Source organism: Panicum virgatum, chromosome 5K, assembly GCF_016808335.1.
Source record: "Panicum virgatum strain AP13 chromosome 5K, P.virgatum_v5, whole genome shotgun sequence".
NCBI classification, from domain to species: Eukaryota; Viridiplantae; Streptophyta; class Magnoliopsida; order Poales; family Poaceae; genus Panicum; species Panicum virgatum.
In genome coordinates this window covers 4,679,201-4,694,952 of record NC_053140.1, presented here as the reverse complement: position 1 = coordinate 4,694,952, position 15,752 = coordinate 4,679,201, and the positions used below count along the sequence as shown (strand labels likewise).

Below are 15,752 nucleotides of genomic sequence, written 5' to 3'. Positions count from 1 at the left end.
GTAAAAATGAGCAATAATATGGTGTATGAAGCACTCAGCAAGTCAGCATAACTACAGATACTGGAATTCATTCTGTGGGCTGTTCAGTAACTCATCTATACACATACAGGCCCTCAGTTTCCCAGAAGCTTGAACAAAATACATCAAGTAACTGAAATACTACAAGAGGCAAATGTAATAACACTGGAATAACTATTGATGCTATTTTGCCAAAGGATTATGATTTAAAAAATGAAGTAATAACAGAGTACTAAAGATGAAGGCAAGGAAAAAAAAGATGGCCCTTGCTTGGGCTTTCAACACTCATGTTGATGCACCACCTTTTCTTCTCCTTACAGTTCTTTTCACAGATGGTGGAGTTCCAGCAACAACTCCACTGGTATTCTGATTATGATCGTTCACAGCTTGCTCCTTCAGGATCTCATTAGCCTCCGGTGGTGCTCTTGGTCTGGCAGATGTTCTTGGTGTCTGAGACCTCTCTGTACTAATCTGCCTCCTTAGGCGCAGTATTTCACCCTTCGCTAATGCCAATTCCTCTTCAAGATGTCTAGATCTCAATTCAAAGCTCTCCTTCTCTGCCTGAAGCCTTGTGATCAGATTCTGAGCATCCTCAGTGTTTTCCTGAGCTTCTGTTGTGATTTTCATTTGTTCAGCGAGAGCCTTGGATAGCATTTCTTTCTCAGCTTCAAGAGTGTCATTCCTAGAATGAGTGCTCTCTAGTTCTTTAGACAGTGACAGTGCACTATTGTTCATCTCATCGAGTGACTTCGTTGCCTCATCAAGATCTGCTTCACGAGCTTTTTGTGCTTCAGAATCTACCTGTAATTGTTTCGCCAACGCTTCGAGCTCCCTATTCGAGGTTGTCACAATTTTCCTTTCCTCGACAAGCTCATGTGTGGTGGATTCCAAATTCTTGTACACATCCAGCAATTCTTTTTTCAAGTTGTCACGAGCTTCAACAACAGATGCAAGCTCATTTGAGGTGGTTTCAAGTTCTTCTTGTCCCTTTTGAACCATTTCCTTCACTGAGGCCAGTTCCTCCGAGAGAGCTTTGGTTACTGATTCTGCCTCTCCTAGTTTAATAGTCAGTCCTTCTTGAGTAGCACTCAACTCATCTTGGAGTTCAGAAATCTGTGACACCAGATCCTGATTCAATTTATTTGCCTCCTCAAGTTCCTTGGAAAGCTTGGAAGCCTCATTTCTGGAATCCTTTAGAGCCTCTTCAGATGATTGTATCGATTCTTTTAAAGTTTCTGTGGCCACAAGTTCACTCTCTAGCATTGCTTTGGTGGCATCCAACTCCTTGTTCAACTCAAGAATTGTTTCATGATCTTTGCTAGATTCAGTTAATGCAACAGACAGTTTTTCTTCAAGCTGTTTTATCTGATCATCTCTCTCTGATAGTAGCTTGGAAGCATGACTTGCTTTTGTCTCTGAAGCAGCCTTCAGGTCTGTATACTCTTGTATTAACTCGTTAGTTTTTTTGTCAGCTTCTTCCTTTTCAGAATTCAATGTTTCAAGTTTAGCATTGAGTGAATCAATCAAAGATATCTTTGAAGCAAGAGCATTCTTACTTCTATCGAGCTCTTCCTCGAGTTGCTGTATTTTAGAATTTGCAAGCTCAAGGCTCATTTTAGTTTGATCAGTGAAAGTAGACAGCTTTTGGTAGTCTACTTCCTTCAAGGAAAGTGATGCACTAAGTTCCCTGATGTGCTTCTCTTTATCGTCAATTTCTTGGCCAAGCAAACTTATCTTTTCCTGCAAAGAATTAATCTCTCCCAGCTTTTCTTCCAATTTACTTTCAAGCACATCTTTATCATCCCCAGCTTGTCTGATAATACTCTCTAATCGCTGTATTTCATCCCTAAGTTCCTCAGCTAGTTTCTTCTCCTTTCTGAATTCTTCACTCAGGGATGTCAAAGCCTTTTTTGCTGAAGCCAATTGATCTGAAAGAGAAGCTTCCTGCTCCTGGAACTTCAAAGATTGCTTCTTTTGTGCTGCTTGCTGCTCCAGTAATCTTTTCTCATAGTTTTCCCTCATCAAAGAAAGTGCTGCCTCATTTTCAGCCAATTTGCTCTCCGTCTGAAGAAAGTAGTACAATAAATATATTAGGTAAATATCTACTTTCTATAGACCAACTTTAGCAATAAAACAATCAGCACCAAGGTGTTCGAAATACTTTTGGCAGCTTGTATTCAAAAGAATTTACAGATGTCTGTTTTCTTGAGAATCATGGTGGGAAATGGTAATACTGTTAGCCATTAAGTTTTTCCTGAATATCCACTTTTAAGATTCTGATCTCCCATATTAAATAAAAGTTGAACCTGCAAAACATATCATATGCACTGTTTCCCTCAAACACCAATCATTGCAGCAAGAAAAGAAAGTATTTTGGTACGTCATAGAGGCATAATTTAAACTTAGAAGGCAAACATGGTCAACTAAGAGGGTTAAATATTTTGCCTCAAAGCCTTCTTCAGGTTTTGAAAGATACAGTACAGCAAACCAATTTTCATTTCACATGGTTCAAGATTAGCACATACTAACACTATGTGTTGCTACCCTACCTTTAGGCAGAATAGTAGTGTGTGAGCATAAACTTTCCTTATGTGCGTATATGACTAATTAGTGTAAAATTCTCCCTTCTTTCTTGACTAAGGCTATCAAAATATACAATTGAGAGCTTTGAGATGGCGTCAAATGTTGGAAACCGCACAAAACTGAGATACATACAAACCTACAAAACTAAAGAAGCTAGACATGTGTAACCAAAAAACAAAAACGGCTGATGAAAGCATGACATACTAAAAGACAACATTGACAAAATGGCAACGCGGAGATCAAAATAGTTTGGAAATGCAGCATCAGAGTTCTTGAATTTATTTAGAAGTACGTCTGTATTAATCTAGTGGCTCAACTTTAGATATGTTTATTTTGGTATAAAAATGGTGTGCACACTGCACGGGACATACTGCTTATTTTTCTTAAATACAAAAGGATACTGCAGAGCAATTTCAAAGAGCCAAATAAATGGAGATCATTTTAAAAAAAGAAAGAAAAGACACTTAAGCATATAACGTAAATGCAGATAAAGTAACAAATAAAAAACCATTGCATATGACGCTAACAATATAAGAAGTTAAATAAAGAAAATGCCACCTATTTATAGCGTATTGGACTTTGGTGGAAATGTATGCAGAAATGGTGACTATATGAAAATAAAATCATATGCTGGTTTGGAAAAATGGTGCATGCTGGGATGCCTCATGATTGTCATTTAGTCTATGAAATAAAAAAATAGTATAAATGAACCAAAAAAGACAAAATAGACTGATTGCGGGTTTGTAGATGATTTGCAGAGATGATTGTCATTTAGTCTATGAAATTAAAAACTAATATATCTGAACTAAAAGAAAGACAAAATCGATTAATTGCAGGTTTGTAGATGATTTACAGAGGAGATGATCGATTGCAGGGCCTTTTTTTCTTGTAGAGAAGTGCCATACAGCCCACCAAGAACACCAGAGGCAGAGACTCCAACTGTACCCAAAAAGCCAAGCAGTGGATTCCCTGGACGCTGCTCTTCCACAGATTGTAAGGATGATTCAGGCTGACGAGCTTCAGTAGTAGTAGTTTCAGCCTGAGATCCTTCAAGTTGAGTGTTGTCAGGCCTTGGAATACCCTTTTCCCCTTCAGATGGGGGGTCATCAAGCTTTGAGACATCCTTTGTCTCTACAGACAAAAGCAATTACCATTAACAACCACACATTCATAAATAGATCTTAAGATCTTCAATGACATGGAAAAACTTCAGCACAAATATGCATAAAATGTTTCCATTCACTAACGTAGTAATGCACATATGTCAATGAGGCAGCACTGCCAACTTAGTTTTAAGTCAAACAATCTCATCTCAAAGCAAAATGCATTAGTGATCCCATTGCCAGATTACAAGAATACAACATACCCAGATGGTCAGTTCAGCCCATTCGTGTGGTTAGAATCAGTCAAGAGAACTGTGTAAGTATGACAAAAAGATGTCTATATGAGATAACAAACCCAAAAAATACACGTTACGGCAGTTTTCAAAAGATTTGGTGGTAGTGATAACTCCTACTTTTACAGAAACTACTCATATAAGAGGAAGTTCTAACCATCAAACTTATCCTCCTTAGGTCTACAGATGATGGAATTATGTCCAATCTTGAGCGTTTTGTAGCAATTCTCAGCTTCACGATCTACCCTTGGGGCATCAATCCCCTTTCTTCTAATAAACCCTTCGGATAATGACATGCCATAAGCTGCGGGGAAGTGAGAAAAGGTGGCATCTGATCATATGCTATAAACAAACTTAAATCACTAGGAACATTAATGTGGGTAATTAGTAAACTATTCCAATTCTAGATCTAATTTCTCCATCTGAATGTTAGGCTTTAAGAGAAACGGTAATTCAAGACTGCATGTTTGTGCTTTATGAATATCCCGAGACATCCATGGTAAAAAAAATATATAAAGGACTGGGGGTCTGAGCATCAAATTAAGAAGTACAGTTCAGCACATGGAGCAATTGTAAAAATTATGGAAGCGTTGAACCCCTAGGGGCCGCGTACCTTTGTTAATATAGGCAAGGTAACAACCATTGCCTTGTAGTACAAGGCATATCCCAACAACCGGCTAGACCTATACAAGATTTATCTACAGCACAAGGTTGTTGGGATTGTTGACATGTTACAATATATTTAACACTCCCCCTCAATCACACCTTATCTAAGTTGAGATTGCGCCTAAAACTTTCAAGTTGCCGAATAGGAAGAGGTTTGGTGAAACCATCTGCAATTTGATCTCCAGTAGACACCAATCGAATCTGTAGAAGTCCTTGACTTACTCTTTCTCTAACAAAGTGAAAATCCACCACAATATGTTTGGTCCTTGCGTGAAACACAGGATTAGCCGAGAGATAAGTTGCTCCTATATTATCACACCATAAGCGAGCATGCTTTGGCGCCTGAACACCGAGTTCACTTAACAAGGTCTGAACCCACATTAATTCTGCAGTAGCATTGGCCATGGACTTGTACTCAGCTTCAGTGCTTGATCTTGACACAGTAGCCTGTTTTCTAGCACTCCAAGATATGAGATTAGATCCCAAGAATACTCCAAAACCTCCTGTAGACCTCCTGTCATCAGAACAGCCTGCCCAATCAGCATCTGAAAAGGCACTCACGAGTGTAGACAAGGATCTATGGATACGAAGTCCTGTCCCAGATGTGAACTTCAGATACCGAAGAATTCTCTTAACTGCACTCCAGTGAACAGTGGTCGGTTTATGCAAGAATTGACACACTTTATTAACTGCAAAAGATATATCCGGTCGAATCAATGTCAAATATTGAAGTGCACCAACAATACTCCTGTAACGAGATGTATCTTGCGGTCCAAGTGGATCTCCTTCAAATATTGACAATTTCTCTGAAACCGCCATAGGAGTATTCATGGGTTTGCAATTGCTCATATTGACACGATGCAACAAATCCTTTGTATATTTTTCTTGTGTTAAAAGTATGCCATCACGCAGCTTTTTCACCTCAATACCAAGAAAATAATGCAGATTGCCAAGATCTGTTAGTGCAAACTCCCCCTGAAGATCTGTAAGCAATGCTGCAGTAGCTTCAGAAGAAGAACTTGCCACTATTATATCATCTACATATATTAGAAGAAACATTGTAACTCCTCCTTTATTAAGATAGAATAAAGACACATCTGCTTTGGACGGCTTGAAGCCATGCTGTTGCAGCTTTGCACTGAGTCGAGAATACCAAGCTCTAGGCGCCTGTTTCAACCCATATAACGCTTTGTCTAACTTGCAGATGTAATCTGGTTTATCCTTGCTTTCATACACAGATGGCTGCCTCATGAACACTTCTTCTTCAAGTAAACCATGAAGAAACACATTCTTAACATCTAGTTGGCGAAGTGACCAATTGTTTGAAACTGCAAGAGACAATACCAAGCGAATGGTTGCTGCCTTCACAACTGGACTAAATGTATCCTCATAATCAATACCATATCTCTGCTTGAAACCTTTAGCAACAAGCCGTGCTTTATACCTATCAATGGATCCATCTGATTTTCTTTTAATCTTGTAAACCCACTTGCAATCAATAATATTCCTCCCTGCACTAGGGGGAACAAGGTGCCATGTCTTGTTACGCAGTAGGGCCATATACTCATCATGCATTGCTTGTTGCCAATTAGAATCTCGTAAAGTATCCTCAAGGGACTGTGGTTCAGACTCAGCAATAGCAGAGAGACCATACCGTATAGTACCATCTGTGTACACTTTTGGCTTGTGAATCCCACTTTGCGAGTGAGTATGTGGCCGAGTTGGAGCAGACTCAGCCACCGGAGCCGTAGCAAGTGCAGCATCCGCAGAAGATCCTGCTCCCCCCGACAGGACAGGCCCGTGATCCGATGAGGATCCGAGCACTAGGACCGCGTCATCCACTGGCGACGACGGCGAAAGTGCAGTTTCTGATGCACCGGTCGGTAGAGAGACAGCAGGTGCCGGATCCACCTCGTGTTCAGCGCCTGACCCCTCTGCAGCAAACACATCTACCTGGCCATTGTTCTCAGTGAAATTTTCATCAGTAGCAACAGGTAAATTATTAGAACTATTAATCACATCAGTATGCATTGTTGTACCCATAGGAAAGTAGGATGGATGCATCAAATGTGTCGGGATAAGATTGATTTCTTCACGAAGTTTGGCACCAGCATTAGCATGGAGTTCAGAAAAAGGAAAAACATGCTCATCAAATATGACATCTCGTGAGATGTAGATACGGCCAGTGGATATATCAAGATATTTGAAGCCTTTGTGCATATTACTGTACCCCAAAAACACACACCTTTTGGAACGAAAAGAGAGTTTGTGTGAGTTATAAGGTCGAAGGTTCGGCCAGCATGCACAACCAAACACTCGAAGCATGGAATAGTCAGGTTTCTCATGAAGCAGAGTTTCAAAAGGTGTAGAAAAATTAAGAACTTTGGTGGGAGTACGATTGATCAAGTAAGTTGCGGCAAGGAAAGCCTCATCCCAAAATTTTAAGGGTATAGAGGCATGAGCTAGGAGAGACAAACCAACTTCAACTATGTGCATGTGTTTACGCTCAGCAGCTCCATTTTGCTGATGCGCATGAGGACATGACACTAGATGAGAGATCCCAACCTGATTAAAAAAGGAGTTGAGCTTCTTGTACTCGCCCCCCCCCCCCCCCCCCCCAATCGGTTTGCATGGCAACAATTTTACGGTTGAATAAGCGCTCAACGAGTTGTTGAAATTCATGAAAGCACTTAAAAACATCAGATTTATACCGAATGAGATAAATCCAGACAAATTTGCTATAATCATCGATGAAGCTAACATAGTATTTATTACGCCCAACCGAGTCGATTGCAGGACCCCATACATCAGAGAACACCAAATCTAAAGGGAACTTTGAAACACTAGACGACTTGGGATAGGGAAGTTGGTGACTTTTACCCTGCTGACGGGCGTCACACACAAAATTGATACTATCTTTCCTATCACAAGCTAAATTATTATCACGAATGACACGATCCACAATTGGAAAAGAAGCATGGCCGAGTCTACTATGCCATATGGTGGGGCTCGGCCTTGTAGCACTCAAGATACTTCGACTCGGTTGGGGAAGAGGATAAAGACCATCTCTACATCTGCCTTCCAAGAGAGTTTTCCTCGTGACCTGATCCTTAATCAAGAAAAAATTTGGGTGAAACTTAAGGAAAGCCTTATTATCTTTTGTAAGGCGATGAACAGAGACAAGGTTTTTCTTAGCTTGAGGGACATGAAGAACATTATTAAGATGCAAATCTCGATGAGGGGTACGAACAATAGCATTACCAATATGATTAATGTTCATACCTGCACCATTTGCTGTGCGTATCTTGTCATTGCCGGTGTACTTCTCTTGGACAGTCAACCGGTCGAGCTCGCTGGTCACGTGATCTGTAGCACCAGTATCCGTGTACCAGTTTGTGTCAACACCATAAGAGTACATGGCTGCATTGACGTTTCTTTCATTTGGAACATAATCAGGATCGAAGCGATGCCAGCATTGCTGTGCGCTGTGCCCTTCCTTGAAGCAGACTTGACACCTTCCATTGAAGCGAGGTCTCTGACCTCCACCATTGCCACGACCACGTCCTCCCTGATTACGGCCACGACCTCCCTGTGAGTTGCGGCCACATCCACGCTGGCCACCACCAGAGGGGCCAGAATTGCCACGCCCCCCACTACTACGGGTAGCCGAATTTACGGAGGACTGAGATCCACTTCCTCCATTGATGCCATGCACCAGATCAAGACGACTCTCAAAACTCTGAATCTGAGACAAGAGTTCATTGTAGGTTACCGGCTCACGTCGAGAAGTGAGGGAGGCGACGATGGGCGTGTAGTCTGCATCAAGGCCGGTGAGAACATAGGACAGTTCATCTTCACCTAGAGGTTTCCCAGCTGCGGCTAGCTCATCTGCTAGCGCCTTCATCTTGCCCACATATTCATCTGCGGACAGATTGTTCTTCTTGAGATTTGCCATCGCGATGCGAGTATTGACAGCCCTAGCACGGGTCTGTGAGGAGAAGATCTCGTCGACCGCAGCCCATAGGCCGGCCGACGTTGTTGCTGCTGCTCCAACTTGGAGCATGACTTCTTTCGTCATCGAGCTCAACAGGTAGCTCAGAACCTGCTGATCTGTCGCCACCCATCTGGCGTACTCAGGATTGGGGGCTTTGCCTTCCTTCTTGTTCTCATCAATGACTGTAATCTCCTTGTCCGGAGCAACCTCCGATCCATCAAGATACCCTAACAATTGGGCACCTCGGATGGCCGGGAGGACTTGGAGCTTCCATAGCTGGAGATTGTTTTTGGAGAGCTTCTCAGAGATAGGAAGCCCTAGCAGCGAGGAGAGGATCGCCGCCGGCGTGCTTGAGGAGGACGCCATCTAGATGTGTTTGAGGTTGGCTCTTGGTACCATGTAAAAATTATGGAAGCGTTGAACCCCTAGGGGCCGCGTACCTTTGTTAATATAGACAAGGTAACAACCATTGCCTTGTAGTACAAGGCATATCCCAACAACCGGCTAGACCTATACAAGATTTATCTACAGCACAAGGTTGTTGGGATTGTTGACATGTTACAATATATTTAACAGCAATGACTATTAGGAACCATTTGAAAACTTACTAAAATTAGATTCTGCAGTAGAGATAATAACATTATAATCCCTTTGCAGTTAATTGCATGATCTATTCCATCTAAGAGCATAGCAACTTTATGCACATAAACCTCTAATGCAAAAAATCCACTCTCCAACTTTGATAGGGTGCAATAGGTAGTTTCTATATACAAGGGTAGGATTTAGCTTGAGGACTTATCTTTAACTTTTTGTATATGTTCCCAAACATTTGGTCCTTTCACCAGTCTGAGTGATTCTTCCAATGCTCAATAATCAATATGTACGCTAACCATTGAGGACAAAATACTGAGAGTTTGACTCGCAAAATCTGTTTAAGTTGCCTTTAAAGTTTGAATTTCTGCAGAAGCAACCTCAACTGCGGGTGCTGTTTTACCATCTACTCATTCCTTCTTCATCCATGCATGCGCCTAAGCCTAATATCCAAATTTGCTTACAGTTGTACTCAATATCGTGCATCCTCTAAACTCTTCTACCCGTTGTTTGAACAGCTGTTGCAGAATCTCATTTTCGTCAGCATGTGTACATCCGAGCCAAACCCGAACAACTCGTCACTCATGCATCCATACAAGACTATAGACTACAATGCAGCACCATAATAATGTCCTCTGCAGAAACCCACGTATCACTTCATATACTCTCATATATTGCAGAACAGTTTACACTTATTAACCTCGATCAGTAGAATTCCATACGGATTTCACTGGCAAACGATTCCACAACGTAAGATAGGACTAGGACCCCAGCTAAGAGAAGCATATTGGGCGCGAAACGAAAATTTACACAAACCGTCCCAGGGATAACGGCACTAACCAGTCGTGGGCGCGGCCGCGGCTTCGCGGAGGCGGAGGAGCGGTACGGCGGAGGCGCCGAGGAGCACCACCCGCCGCGCCAGCACGTACGCGTCCGCCGACGCCGACACGGACGACGAAGGGGAAGGGCCGCCATCGGGCGTCGAGGCGGACGACGCGACGACGGAGGCCGCGCCCCGCCGCGCGCGGCTGCGGCGGCAGGCCGCGACGCCGGAGGAGGAGGAGGAGGAGCAGGGGTATTGGAAGGCGAGCGGCGGCGACGGCGAGAGGAGGTAACCCATTCCGGCGCCGGAGGAACGGAACCCTAGCTTAGCTCCGGCCCAGCGCTGGCCTCCCGCGTGCTGACGAGTTTGAAGTTTCGGGGGAGGCGGTGGAAGCGGCTGAGGCGGAAGCGGTGGCGGGGAAGGCGGATTAGGAGTCAGCCATCTCGGAGACCCGGAGACGGAGGCGAAAGCGCACGGGGGGGGAAGCGAGCGGTCGCCACTGGAGAAGGACAATTTTGGTGCATGAATTTACTCTTTCGCCCCCGAGCTTTTAGTGTCCGCACGAATCTGGAAATGGGACGTCGAGGGGTGATTTGGGGTGTTTGCGAGTGCGTACCCATCGGCCCTGGTCGTAAAGTCCGACGAGGAGGCTGATCCGGAGTGTGAGTATGGGATTCCGCCACGTGGCGTAGTGGGGCCCGCCTGGCGTACTAGTACCATGGAGAGTTTCCTCGTGTGTGGGCTGGGCTGTTGAAGCGCTGGGCAGGCCTGCGGTTGCCTCTGTTGGGTCTCGCATTCGGTTCTAACAACTTTTAAAATGGACAGACTACACAATGGGCTGGTTGAAACAAAAAACAAGAAGGAAAACTCGAGAGTTTTTCGGAAGACTCAAATGTTCCCACCAAATCCCGAGCTTAGGATGATCGCATCGTAAAGATTTGTTTGATTTGTAGTTGTGGCTAGTCTTGCCACAAATCCAAAGGGTGCAATGCATATCTGCATACAGGACCGGAAGGTTTGGCGTCAAATTTGAAATGTATGGCAAAATATTCAAAAGCTTCCGGTTGAAAGCGCCACTGCATCACAAACGCAACGCTTCTGCAGTAGCTGCACACTGCACTGCAGTGACGCCTCCGAGCAGCACCCCCGTGGTTGCCTAGCAACAGACGAATCCAACGGCACCTGCCACCCAAATAAGGGCTAGTTTGGCAGTAAGGGGAGACCAACCCAAGGAAGGCAACCCCCGAGGGGATTTTTTTTTGGCATATTGAATCCCCACCATTTCCCAGGGTGCCATTCCCCCCTCCCCCGTTGCTGTTTGGCAGCAAAGAAAGAAATCATCAGAAATTTAGTAAAAATCTTGAAACTTTACTCGTAGCACGTACTTAACATGCTGGTCTGACACAGGTAACGCTCGATTTGCTGCCTGCAGCCCATTTGCTTCTAAACAAGACCATGTATGGGAAAAATCAGAAACTCGAGTGTTGGTCTGACACAGTTCAAAGACGAATAACTAGAAAACCAACTGCTAACACCCAACACGAGCATGTGTTGGTCTGACACTGTTGGCGTCGTTTGCTACGCTCAGGCCATTTACTTCTAAACAAGCGCATGAATAGCAAAATTACAAAGCTTCAGAAAATAAAAAAAAATAAAGATCATGGTAAATTTGTCATTGTCATCATTAACACTAGAAAACATGAAAGATGAAAAAAAATAAGTTTAAATTTTGCAGTCCTGTCCACCCCCTCCGTATTTATTTTTACAATGAAGTTCGATTCTTACAAATTTGAATTAAGTACCATCTAATATCAAGGAAGATTTGGTTCTGCACTATATTTGACTTGTGCATGCTGATCAAATGAGCTGAGACATGAATTTCCTGCAAAGTATCAAAATAGATCAGAATATAAGAGGCTAAAGAAATTAAATAACTACTAATTGCCTTGTTACACATACAGAATTACCTTGTTACATTTCATATAAAATAATAGTACTAGATTACATTATTACAAGAACCACACATAAGATCAACTAATTATTGTATGCAGCCCACATCTGATGGGAAATTTGGTCTCGCAGGGTGTTTCCATCGATTGATTCCACTTCATTTGGGTATCCATCATCACCCTCTAGTAGCTCAATGTAATCAGATGGGTCGATATTGTTTGGTTGGTGATCCAGCCACCCTTCATCCCCATTATACCCTCTAATAATATTGTGAAACACTGCTGATGCTGCTGGAATTTTAATTTGGTTTTCAATGGGATGGAATGTGCCCACTTCCAAAATTGGAAATCGCTTTTTCAGCACGCCAAAAGCCCTTTCAATGTGATTACACAGTTGTGCATGCCGATGGTTGAATAATTCTTTATAGTTTGCATATGACCAATGCCTCCTGAACTCACTAAGGTGGTATCTAACTCCTCTATACGGAGCAATGAACGAGGGTGTATTTGCATATCCAGCATCAACAAGGTAGAACTTCCCCACCGGCACATTAAATCCCTTATTACGAGCAGACTGTAGAACTCCTGCATCAGATGCAGATCCCTCTCATCCACATGATATGAAAGTGAATTTCAGATCAAAATCACAGGCGCACATCACATTTTGTGACAATGTTCCTTTCCTGTTTCTGTAAGGAGGTGCCTTTTCTTCTGCAATGGTGATAGGGATGTGGGTGGCATCTATAGCACCAATGCAGTTCTGCAGTAAAAAAATTAAATCAAGGAATGAGTGTTGTAATCATGTGTCGTGCGGTTATGATTGGGCCAAGTATCTACTACCTATAACTAACCTGGAAGAAAGGCATATATCGAGGGTCGGACGCAATCTTGACATGTGTTTGGTATACATTTGGAAGCTTCAGAAACTTATGAGTAAGGGCTGGAATTATATCGAAGAACTCTGTAATTTTCCTATGTATAGTCTCACCACTATGTTGGAATCTCTTTTTTAGCCTCGGTGCTCGCATTATGAGAGAGCACGAACATAAACATTGCAAACTGCTCTTCAATCATAACATCACGCGTGTCACGTAATAGATTCTCCACTCTAAGAAAGTGTACTATAGCTCTAAAAATCTCAGACTCCATCCTAAAGTCCACTTTACACCACCTCTCATGACCTTCTAAGACTTCTTTGACATATTTTGGACTGGTCAAAACTGAGGTGTGCTCTGGCTCTTTCTCATCATACATGCCCAATTGAAGTGCGGGGACCAGAACAAAAAATAATTCATCATCCTCTTCTTCTTCCTCTAACATGAATCTCCTAACTTCCTCTTCCCAAGAGTCCATGATCTAGTATATAGATAATATTATTTAGTAAATTATTATTTACAAACATGGTACAAGGCAGCAATAGCTAAGGTAATGTCTAAAATAAATAGATCAATTTTTTTATTATTAAAAAACAAAACTTTCAGCATTACAATTGTACTATGGTACTAGCTACTAGCCTACTATCTAGCTAGCCCAAGCATGTCTCAGAAAAAAAATATAGGAATATAACAAAAATTAGTACACGACAGAAAATATAGCAACAGACCTACTCAAACAACAGAAAGCGCCTTCTAGGAGACTAGTACTAGGATGCACTGCAGCTACAGTTGGTCATTTCGTGCACAGTTTCTTGACAGTTTAAAATTAGTACTGGCATTGATGCCTACCAAAGTTTGCAATAAAAAGAGTGCATGACTTAAATTCCAGGCCCTACTTCTAGGTATATAACAAAAATGGCATTAGGACAGAAACTGTGCTCTAGGTACCTAAAACCAAATGACATTCTCCAAGCTCTCCAAATCTCATGTCAGATTCAATCAAACATCATCTTCAATTCATCATCTATTGCACTTTCAAACTTCTATATTATATATTCATAAATTATGACCCATCACAACAGAACAAAGTGGAGAACTGGAGATAAGCCTTCAGTTCCGCATGGCCAAAGTTCTACCAACCCAAGAACATCATTCTAGTATTGTGGGAAGGTTTTCCTCATGCAAATGCAATACATGGAATAAACCTGGTCCCACAAAAAACCGGGCCAAACCCTTTCATTCAAATGCAACACGTGGAACAAAAACATGTCCCTGGCGTAAGTTTAATGGGCACTCATCTTGCAACATATCATCAAACGGTGCTATGCAGATCTGAAAAGGCAACCTCAGTCTGTGTTGCATACAAAATACGTAGTACCATCAGATGTAATCCCTCCAGCCACAAACAAGCAGGATGAGCTAGTATTCAAGTACTGGTGGTGGCATGAACAGCAGTAGGTTCCCAGGCAGTTTCAGGAGGGTTTCAATTTGCTAGCTATTTTGGTTGCATGTTGGTTGTGTCCAAAACAAATGCAATGCCTGTGTGTTCAAGGGGAAGGTGGTCATACGAGACATTCAGAATAAGGCTAGACCACTAGATTGTGGTTTATGGCAGGTGCAAGAGGTCCTACTGGTCACTCGAGTGAGGAAGCGCGTACATACCTACGAAGTGGCCCTGGAGCTCGACGTCAGGTCCCTCCCGGCCGCCGTGGGGCTTCCCGGCCGCGGCTTCTTGCAAGATCTACAAGAAACGGTGTGAGGAGAGGAGAAACCCTAGCAGGGGCAAGAAGATGCAGGGGATGGGAAGGGAAGGGGAGCATCACCTGATGCGGAGGGGAAGCTTGCCGTTGCGAGGTCGTCGGAGGAGATCAAGCGGAGGCGGCGGCGGCGGCGCTCCCCCGCTTGACCTCGCGGGGCGAGACCGCGAGAGGAGCGAAGCGACGAGTGGGGGACGAGGGGAGTTCTCCCTGATGTCTGGTGGCCGGGCGCGATTCCGTGGGGGAATTGGGCTCACCCGGGCCGCAAATTCCTACGCGGCGGGCTTCCAAAGGTGCATACTGGATTTCACGGGGATGAATTCCGTGTGGGCTGCCAACCGGGGAAGCGACGGGGATCCCCGCCGGGATACGGGCTTCCAAACTAAGACCCTGTTTAGTTCCCACTCCATAAACTCCGTAAACGCAAAAAAAATATCACATCGAATGTTTCGACACATGCATGGAGTACTAAATGAAGTCTATTTACAAATTTTTTTGCATGTATGGGCTGTAAATCGCGAGACGAATCTAATGAGCCTACTTAATCTATGATTTGCAACAGTGATGCTACAGTAACCATACTCTAATCATGGATTAATTAGCATCATTAGATTCGTCTCGCGATTTATAACCCATCTGTGCAAAAAGTTTTATAAATAAACTTCATTTAGTACTTCAAATTAGCAAGATTCTTTCGATTTGTTTTTTGCATTTCAACTAAGGGCGTGTTTAGTTCCCAAAAATTTTCACCTCCCCTTTAAACACATATATGAAGCACTAAATGTAATTAAATAACAAAACTAATTACACAGTTTGGATGTACATGACGAGACGAATCTTTTAAGCCTAATTAGTGCATGATTAGCCATAAGTGCTACAGTAACCCACATGTGCTAATGACGCGGTCAAAGGCCTCAAAAGATTCGTCTCGTGGTTTCCAAGTGAGTTCTGAAATTAGTTTTTTAATTAGTGTCCGAAAAGTCTTCCCGACATCCGGTCAAAGTGCTGATTTGACATCCAAAAATTTTTAGATAGGGAACTAAACGCGCCCTAAAAACAGAGGCTAAGCCTAAAAGGCGCGGACGCTGCCTCATAAAAGG

At 43.0% G+C, this 15,752-nt stretch overlaps 1 protein-coding gene, 1 non-coding gene and 1 pseudogene across 4 annotated transcripts; all 3 read right to left on the bottom strand.

The window, feature by feature from the left end:
• LOC120705799 (MAR-binding filament-like protein 1) lies at window positions 1–10,551 on the bottom strand. 3 transcript variants are annotated; one of them, XM_039990315.1, is made up of 4 exons: window positions 10,089–10,551; window positions 4,155–4,301; window positions 3,455–3,732; window positions 1–2,082 (listed from the first exon to the last, which is right to left on the bottom strand). In XM_039990315.1, exons 1-4 carry the CDS (start codon window positions 10,366–10,368, stop codon window positions 304–306), a joined length of 2,484 nt encoding a protein of 827 aa, XP_039846249.1. In that variant the 5' UTR covers window positions 10,369–10,551; the 3' UTR covers window positions 1–303. The 3 variants fall into 3 exon arrangements, with proteins under 3 accessions (XP_039846249.1, XP_039846251.1, XP_039846252.1); XM_039990317.1 differs by lacking the exon at window positions 4,155–4,301; XM_039990318.1 differs by lacking the exon at window positions 4,155–4,301 and having other exon boundaries at window positions 3,547–3,732.
• Window positions 8,393–8,528, bottom strand: LOC120710883. Its single transcript, XR_005690052.1, has one exon. It is a non-coding gene; the product is annotated as a small nucleolar RNA Z247 (small nucleolar RNA).
• Window positions 10,552–12,602: 2,051 nt separating the features above from the next.
• On the bottom strand, window positions 12,603–13,410 carry LOC120710441 (annotated as a pseudogene).
• Window positions 13,411–15,752: the final 2,342 nt, after the last annotated feature.

What these genes read in the sequence shown, in the direction of transcription:
- LOC120705799 (XM_039990315.1), bottom strand. Translation starts at nt 10,368, where the DNA reads ATGGGTTACCTCCTCTCGCCGTCGCCGCCGCTCGCCTTCCAATACCCC. An exon ending in CGCGGCCGCGCCCACGACTG is followed by an intron (nt 4,302 to 10,088) that starts GTTAGTGCCGTT and finishes ACTTCCCCGCAG; the next exon opens with CTTATGGCATGTCATTATCC. An exon ending in TGCAATCGATCATCTCCTCT is followed by an intron (nt 2,083 to 3,454) that starts GTAAATCATCTA and finishes TACTTTCTTCAG; the next exon opens with ACGGAGAGCAAATTGGCTGA.